The 9150-nt window shown below is 41.2% G+C and overlaps 1 protein-coding gene across 2 annotated transcripts; it reads left to right on the top strand.

The window, feature by feature from the left end:
- The first annotated feature begins 952 nt into the window (after positions 1 to 952).
- Positions 953 to 8716, top strand: LOC135466235 (uncharacterized). 2 transcript variants are annotated; one of them, XM_064743640.1, is made up of 6 exons: positions 953 to 1091; positions 5619 to 5709; positions 6110 to 6158; positions 7392 to 7455; positions 8102 to 8237; positions 8578 to 8716. In XM_064743640.1, the coding sequence occupies exons 2-6, from the start codon at positions 5637 to 5639 to the stop codon at positions 8595 to 8597; spliced, it is 342 nt and encodes a 113-aa protein (XP_064599710.1). In that variant the 5' UTR covers positions 953 to 1091; positions 5619 to 5636; the 3' UTR covers positions 8598 to 8716. The 2 variants fall into 2 exon arrangements, with proteins under 2 accessions (XP_064599710.1, XP_064599709.1); XM_064743639.1 differs by having other exon boundaries at positions 8572 to 8640.
- Positions 8717 to 9150: the final 434 nt, after the last annotated feature.

Below are 9150 nucleotides of genomic sequence, written 5' to 3'. Positions count from 1 at the left end.
CTGCTCAGCTCCAAACACTTGTCAGTTTTACAAAAGTTTCGTGACACCAAACATTTGGCTACTTACCTTCTGCCAAAATTGGCATGGGAAGGTACTGTGAAGTTGTGGAGAGTAGACTTCGTTGTGGATTGTATCTCGTGGTCACAGATCCCTACCTTACCACGTCAGCCATGGGTGTAAATGGTTCCTTTTTCCAGCCATTAACACTGCCGTTATGACATTTACTTATCCAAGTGGAATTCAATCTGATTTATTTATTTTCAATAAAATCTCGGACGTAAACTGTTTGTTCAGAGTTTTATTTCTGTAGTCCGAGAAATCAACAATACAAAATATCATGAATGTATTCATCACCATTAGCTTTGATTTAACTATCGATTCATTTACACAGCGATTTCACACTTTACATCTGAAGAGTAAAGATACCAGTGATTCAAATGATGCTATCGCGTAATTTCATTGTATTTTTAGTTAATATCAGATAAATTTGGGATAATTTGAATTATTATCCTGATATTGATATTATCAATCATATTTCTGAATATATTCGACATTCAGCTATTAAGAAATCACGAAGATGACGTCAGCATATCTGTATGTGAGGCACACGGATAGCAGATTCAGTAGAGATTAGCAAGTGACGCATGTTCCAGAGATTTTTTCTGTGTTTTGTCGTTATTACTTGAATTACAAAGGAGTCATGCTGATAATTTGATGAAGTCGAACGTCATACAAACACTTTGATGGAGTAAAATCTACCAGAAATAGCCGAAGCAGTTTACACTGTGGCTGTAGCCATGGGCAAAGAGCCCACCGCAGGGAGGCTTTACCCAGCTTATCTCCCACTCCATGAGCTTATCTCCCTCCGCACGTCCTCGGCCCCGTACTTCATTCAACTTCGTCAGTCTGACAGGTGACTGCTCGGCAGTAAGTGATTCATACCTGTAATTACTGGATTTAGGAACATTCTAGACTATGCAGCTTGGAAAGGGTTGAAAATTCATCTTTTTCTAGACTGTGGCTGCTCATGAACGATCACTACTAGCGTGAACACCTGGATTTATTAACGTCAAACCAGGTGCAACATCCAGGTAAGTTAATAGTGTGGACATGTGTAGCATAGTGTAAAATGACAAATGGAATCGACTGAGAATTTCGCAGCGAACGCAATATGTAAGCCTTAAGCGTTGAGGTGTGATGGCTGATAAGGGCCACAGTGACCTCCAGTTATGCCAAGGGCGATGAAGCGAAGGGGCGAAGTTGCGATGCGAAGGTGACAAGTTGCGGGTTTACTTGGAGTCCATCATAACTTGTAAACAAACTGGTACATTGTCAGCTATAGGAATGTTGAATCTCCCTTCTTTTAGAGTTTATGGAAATAAACTGCTACCTTACCACCATTATTGAAACAGCTGGTTAACCTCATTTGATCTTTAACTTTAAACTGAACATCGTGTCAAACAGATCGACAAAAGTTTCTAAATTACCAAATTAACTACAACACTGTGCATTATAAGGCATACACAACAATGAATTTATCCAGTCACTTGCACCATCTCAGTAGTACGTCAGTAGTCTGGAAGCACATATTACTTGTGATGAAACCTCATAGTGTACGACCAAAGTCATGTTCAGGGTTTAGTAGTCCATTCTAATGATCGATTATTTGCCCATCACATAGTCCTTAAACCACTGCGGTTTGCTTACCACCTGACCAGACCGAGTAACTCGTGGTCTGAATTCTCACTAAGAGGTGGAAGTTCTCGGCTAGTTGAATGGGAGACGTCGGGAGTCGGTACGTCAGTATCGAAAGGAGACCATGCACTAAAACTTACACCAAACTTTCGTAGATGAGGGAGGTGTTTGCGAAAAGTTCTATTGTCCTCAGTGACTCGTCCTTGCGACTGAATCAGTACCACATCTCTAGTATGTCTCTTGTCGTTTTCGCTGTTCTCGAAACTTGGACGAGAAGTGGTGGACGCGTGGCTTAAGCTTTTCGGAGCGATCGGGACTGGATCCGACAACCGGTGTAGGTTTTTTTACCGAAGTCAAGAATTACACATCAGGGTCTTAGCTATTTTCACTGCCTCTTCAGCCTTGTCATTACTCTACAAGTAGCCTGGAGAGAACGTTTTTATCTGGAAATCTCAGTCTCGACCGAATTTGCAAATTTTTCCGATGGATAGTACGAAACATTATCGGAGATGAAGGCTTCAGGAATTTCGTATCCCGCAGACTGGATCTCAGTTTACGGACTATTGTCAAACTGGCTTTATTTTCGACATAGTCCAACTCCCAGAAATTTGAGTAGCAATCTACTGGGACTAAATTGTCATTGCCATCAAAAGTGAACACATCACTGCCTACTTTGGTTCATTGTCACAGAGGGGTAACAGAGGGGCCAGTATCAACATTATACTTGCCCTATAACAGCCCTGTGCCTTTAAACAAATCGCTGTACTGTTTCGCTAACTGTTCCAGAGTTATTGGACTGTGAGTAGTTTCAGACGAGTCCTTACTCACCGACATTATGTTTCAAAACTCACATGTACCAAATTCATAGCGTGGATAGCTTGAGAACCCAGTGTTGGTGAGCATACCTTGTCATCTACGACTACAAATTCAGTTTTGTTCCGCTTTCCATCATTCGGGTTTTGACATTACACTTGCCAGCTGGCTTGATAGTAGATTTGTGGACAAAGTTAGCATTTATCAGGTTTTCTGAATATAGCACGCGAAGAGGGCACCCAGTTCATGTGACGGAATGAAATTGCATGTTGCACCTCAGTCAGTTTGGAACTTTAATCTGCATGGTTACATAAATATGCTTTGGAAAGTTATGTTTACACTCAACTGTTTGTATCTCAAAATAATCGTCGTCTTCTTCTGAAGACACATCCTCTAACACAAAGTGAAGATAATGCATGCCGTGGCACATAAAACTGAAATGAATCTTGGCGTGGCAGGTATTACATTCCTTACTGTATGCCGGACACTTGTCTCACCTGTGTCGCCGTCCACATAAATTACAGGGCCTTTCTAACTGGTTGTGACTTGCAGGTTTTCCAGTATATTTTGTTTTAGAAGCATTGCTGTATTTCAGTGTTTTCTGTTGATTGTCAGACTTGTTGTGTACGGCATGGACGTTTGACTGTGCATTCAGTGCTAGACTCTGCTTGGCAGATGTGAACACATTTATCAAGGTTGAGGTCCGCTTCACGTAGTAGTCTCTTTCTCAGCTGGAAATCAGTGATACTACACGCAATTATGTCACGGGTGAGGGTTCATAAAGCTCACCGAAGTTACACGTAAATCAGTCTAGTATCTATAAAAAGTCCCATTTTGATGCGGTGAACTGGAGTTCACGCGAGGTTAGAGATGTTTTCAGTTCGTTTGCAAGATCTGAAGCGCCTTACAGACTCACCTTCTGACACCATGTGTCAGAAGGAGCACTTGTCATTATGTGCACTTGTCATTATGAAAGTTATTATGCCTTACACAAAATGTAACACGACGAGTACTGTTCAGTTTGGTCAGGTTTAGTCAGAGACCAGCATAACTCGCATATGAACTGGTACATTGTCAGTTATAGGAATAACATCCACATACTGCTTACAGCGCATGCGTGGCTCTCTACCTTTCGCTTTACATCACTGCCACCACCAGAAAATTTTGCACAGAATTCTTGAACAACGCCGAGGTCACTGGGGTCACGGTGATGAGGCAGGAAGTGATGTTAGAAAACACAATCCGTCTCAACGTTTATCTCTAATCATACTTTATACACATGCATTCTCTTTATCTAGAGCAGGTACAATATAATACTAACCAAAACCTAATACAATTTTATTGATGAATGCTGATTATATAGTTCCGCAGGAAGATACAAGTGATGAGGCTAAGCCTAAACAAACCTGCGTGCATCTCACAGGCTCCAAAGTTCAAGCTTGTCTATTGATGGCAGTAGTATGAAGTAAACGTAGAGAGCGACGCGTGCGCTGTAAGGAGTATGTAACATGATATGTTACAGATGGGAAGGGGTAAAGTTGCGAAAGAAAGAAGGGGCGAAGTAGCATCGCGACTTCGCCCTTCTCTTCATCGTCCATGGTATTAATGGAGGCATATTGTTATCCTTATTAGCAATCACGTATTATCTTCGGGCAAGAAGAACAGATCTATAGTGTAAGTTGTGTTTAATGACATAGATCTATTGCTTGGAGGAATTTCGAATATCTGGGGTTCTCATCAACAGTTTATGCATTGCGCGCCATTGCTCCTTGAAAATTTGACCATGTTCCAATCTGGAAGTGGAGAATAATGACACAGGCACCTTAAATAATACCTAATCCATTTACATTATTCTTGGCCCTCATTAACTAAATGATCACAACAGATCATAACCAATCTCCAATGTTTCAAACCAGAAATTCAAGAAACGTTACCGGCAGTGGTTTTAATTGAGATACTTTGTTAAGCAATGCATGATGGCTACATCCGGAGTGGTTATTCAAAAGTTATTAAAAGTTAAGCCAGGCTTGGCTTAATACAAACCTGATGAGACTTTAGTCCACTCTAAATTTAAGTGCCAATACACTTTGAACAACTGGGCCCCGGTCCTTATTTTGGCCACTGTTGTGTTCATTAGCGAAATTATTTTATTCTGAGGCGTATTGTTCGCAAGGTTTGATAGCCTCTAGCTCAGAACGGGGACGGGCTTTATTCAAAGCTCTTCTTGTGACAATGTTCGTTGCATCATTATGCCCCAAAGAGTTGTTTCCTTGTACATAAAGCGAATGATGACTAAATGTCACAGCGTCCATCCAGGACTCCTAAATCAGCATTGCGTGCAGATTAAGAGAATTCGAATAAACTTACAAGGCCTTTTTCAGTAAAATTTGAAGGATTTGGGTATATACATATACAACATTTTTAATTCGGAGAATATTTAGATTGTAGCAATATCAAACAGTTTTCATTGTTACTTTTAACTCTCTGCATCGTAATAAAATAACTATGTTACTTGCTACATCGGCGGATGGATTTATGATTGACAGGAACTTCGTACATCGCCAGAACAGGAAAAACGAACTGACGTATATTTATATGTAAGTTTGTGGTTTTACGTCGTATTTAACAATTTTTAAGTCATATGATGGTGAAGGGTCCTCCGGTTTGTGTACGGATACTGTGCCGTCTTAACTGTGTCAGGGCACATCCATGCCTCCAAAGTGCTGCCGCCACTGAAGTATCATGCCGAAGACACCAGACATGACAGTCCCCCCAGGGATATTATACTGACCCCAGGCCAACCAGTCCTGTTTCCTTGCTCTAATCTCTCATTCATCAGCGCCAAGGGAGGTAGCAGCAAGTACCATTTTTAAAATCTTTGGTATGACCTGACGCTGGTTTCATCCCAGGTCTCCCGACTTCGAGGCGGACGCTCTAATCATCGCGCCATCGAAGCGATCTAACTGACGCAAAAACACTTCCAGTTATGAGAGGGCTGAATTAGAACGTGACCGCGTTGGTCAGTGGCTGTTGATTTAGAGGAGAATACATTTACCACTTGTCTGGCATGCAGGGCCCTCTAGTTGCCTATTTCTTTTTTTTTTCTTCAGAATTATCTGTTGACCATAATGTTTCTGAAGTTGTTTGTCCCGTGCTTCTTTCTCTGCTGTCTCACGGTCTCAGGGAACTTGTCGGTAGCCGGTAAGTTTTCCGTAATACCCTTCTTCTCCACCTCACAGTATTAATAATACGTCACAAAACTTAACATCCTCTGACATAAAAGAATACAGTATTGTGAGTAAAACCAGGGTACTGTCGACAGTGTGGAAGTTGTTGGCAAATGCATGAATTTGGATCTCTTTTCTCTTGACCCAAATCCCATAATAATTATACGCATGTTACAACATTTTATATCTTTTCAATTAGTCCAATATAATAGATGGTGAGATTTCAATAATTTGTTACAACACACCATAGCATCTCAATGTCATTGATTAGGCTACCTTATTGTTAACAACATACCAAACCGTATTTCTTCCTTTCAATGAAAACATACTTTCTGGAATTGAAGAAATAATTTCACTTTATTCTACATTTGCAGATAAACTGAATGGGAGGGGAAATGTGAGACATGGCACATCCGAGAAAGCGTAAGTCAAATGCGTGACAAGTGTCGTTCTCTAAATATTTAACTGTAAACACTGTCTGATTTGGACATTTAGAAGTAAAATTGGCTTGCTTGCTCATCCGTGCCTTCTACATGACAAGGCCCGCTACCCTCTTACATGGCCCGTGTTTCTAAGGCACTCGTTACAAGTTTAGTGTCTTAGTGTCGACTGGGGTTTAACGTGGCTTCAGCGTTATTTCGGTCATATCACAACACCTTGTCTCCTTAAAGCACACCGGATCTAATGTTGGCTTATTTATAGTGCAGCCACATGCACACGAACGCAAAGCCGAAGACACCACACACGTCCCCCCCCCACTCTCCCCCCCCCCGCCTCCAGTCGCATTATACTGATGGCCTCGGACCCCCATTAATTTTCCATAAGCGACAAAGTTAACGTCTAGCGCTGTAGCTCAGTCCCAAACATTCCGTGGCCATTAAGCTTTGGTGCATACCTGGCCCAGCCTGTGAGAAAGAAGCCATAAAAATCTTGACATAGGTTGACCGTCAAAATCTGGACCTTTCCATGCCGACAGCTGGGAGGCGTGCCTAGCAACGCCAAGGGGACGTCACTCGCAGCCTCATCACTACCTCACACCTTGTGTCCTCTCGCCCAGAATTTCAAACTTTCATCAATAAAGCTCATACCTCCTCAAAGTTTAGACAGTTTCCAGCATTTTAATACCATGCATGCACCTGTGCACCAAAAATGGACGCCTGGGAGCAAAAAAAGACTTTATACCCTAAAATTCACAGAACTACAATCGTCCCTACCGAAAAACGGAAGTTGTAATGGGGGTCTGTGTCCTGATACCGAGTCAAGCAGTACTTGGTTCGTTCAAAGCGAATGGAATTCACCAGCCCTCTACATAGGGGAGGCAAATCTTGTAACTCAGAAAACAGTAGTGCCCTCTACCTATCTGAATCACAATGTGAGATATGCTTATTCATGATTATGGGTATTGGGAAACGAGATTTGCTTCCCTTTTCAGAGGGCTGGAGAACCCCATTAGCACCAAGGCTAAAACCATTGAAAACCCTCATCTACCGTTTACGAAGCAAACACACCATCCAGTTTGTAACCACAACCGATTGATACATGTATAGAATTTCCTGCATAACACTTTATACAAATAATAATTCATGGAGCTGTTAATGTTTTAAGCGCTAATATTGTACTTGTGGCAAATTTTGTATTTCCCGGGGTACGACTCAGGTCAGACTCCTTAGCTCTGTACCAGACGCTGGTGAAGATGGACCAACCGGGGTTGATGGAGAAGGTAAAATGTGTTATGAAGTCAATTAGACTTTTCTCCAATACGATGTACTTTAATTCCCTTAGAACGTTTTCAAAACAATCGTACAGCATTCGGGATGTAATACATAGCAAAAAGATGTTGCCTGACGATGAAAATCTGATCGCTCATCAACAGCTGTAAGTTCAATAGTCAGTGTGTCAAGATCCTATAAGAAGCGAATAAAGACACCCTTGTGTAATTTTACGTCATGAATACGTCAAATCACCTGATTCTGTTTAAACAAAAGTTCTGTGGGCCGAGATGGTCAAGGTAGTTAGCACGCCAGCGCGGAGCAATGACCAAGAAGACTCTCACCAATGCGGTCGCTGTGAGTTCAAGTCCAGCCCATGCTGGCTTCCTCTTCGGCCGTACGTGAGAAGGTCTGGAAGCAACCTGTGGATTCTCGTGGGTTTCCCTCGGGCTTGTGTGGTCATGAGTCTGTCCAGTTTCCTTCCACCACAATGCTGGTCGTCATCGTAAAAGTGAAATATTCTTAAGTACGGCGTAAAACACCAATTAAATAAATAAATAAAACAAAAATTCTAACTGATTGATACAATGCATGTAAGTGAATCTTTTTGACGTATAACTTATGTTATGCAGTGCTGAAACTTTTCATTTAATACAGGAAGATGACCACTTACCCCGGGCCATCCAACAAGTAGACCTTATACTGGAGGACGGACAGATCAGAGCAGCGCCAAGCATGCTAAAACGAGGATACAGCATGCCCAACTTTCTAAACAAGTTTTTCGGGGGTTTTGGTTAGTTTTCATTTCCGACACTCAATTTTGTGATAACACATCTATGGAGCATATGCTTTAAATCGCTTAGTTCTGTTGCAAATTCTTCTAATATTGTGACAACGACGAATTCCCACATTTCTAAATTAATACCAGTACCAGAAATATTTATTATTATTATTTTTTTTAATGAAAGAAAATTAGAAATTTTGCATTCGAATACCTGTAGATGTATGTGTAGAAAAACCGGATTACACTTCGAACAATGGATATGGGCGAAAAAGATCAGAAATTTTGGTATTACATGTGATACTAATTCTTTAGCATCTGGTTTAACAATGGACTGTTTTGTGAGGTGCAGGTAAACGTCACGTGAGGTGAAGTGAGGGTATTGCAAGGAGATTGGGCCACTGAAGAATGCCAGAACTCGCCTTGACGTCACAACAGTGATGCGCTGATTCCATGTGTCACACATCTGGTGCATGCTGGCCTACATGTTCATAAGTAATCGTACGTGTGGTGTGGTGTTCACAAAAATCGTTCCAAAGCTGAAAATAAAGTAATGTCTTTTATGTCGCCTTTTAATGCTTGTTTAGTTGAAAATCCACAAGTATCTGATTAGGTAGAAGTACATGTCTTGATGCACCTTTTCATTCTCATCGATAAATTATTGTGTACAATGATTATTACATGCATAGAAGTTCCATGTACTAATTAAGTACGTAATCATTAAAACTGACAAAACAATTGCATAAAACAAGAATTTGATTATGGTAGATAAGTCGTAAATCTGTCACACTCCTGTGTTGGTTCTTCAGGCAGAATATAGTCTATGTAGAGGAAAGGACGTGGTACCGTTAAGCGGTGAGTAGGCCCCGGAAAGGTACGATGAGAAAGTGCAAATTCAGAATCCCAGCACAATTCTGTAAATTTC

The sequence above is a fragment of the Liolophura sinensis genome, chromosome 6, assembly GCF_032854445.1.
Source record: "Liolophura sinensis isolate JHLJ2023 chromosome 6, CUHK_Ljap_v2, whole genome shotgun sequence".
NCBI classification, from domain to species: Eukaryota; Metazoa; Mollusca; class Polyplacophora; order Chitonida; family Chitonidae; genus Liolophura; species Liolophura sinensis.
This window is presented reverse-complemented; position numbering and strand designations above follow the sequence as displayed.

Excerpts from the sequence above, each read along its gene's own strand:
- LOC135466235 (XM_064743639.1), top strand. The coding sequence starts at position 5,637 with ATGTTTCTGAAGTTGTTTGTCCCGTGCTTCTTTCTCTGCTGTCTCACG. Across the intron at positions 6,159-7,391 it reads CATGGCACATCCGAGAAAGC|GTCAGACTCCTTAGCTCTGT; the intron begins GTAAGTCAAATG and ends GGTACGACTCAG. Across the intron at positions 7,456-8,101 it reads AACCGGGGTTGATGGAGAAG|GAAGATGACCACTTACCCCG; the intron begins GTAAAATGTGTT and ends CATTTAATACAG.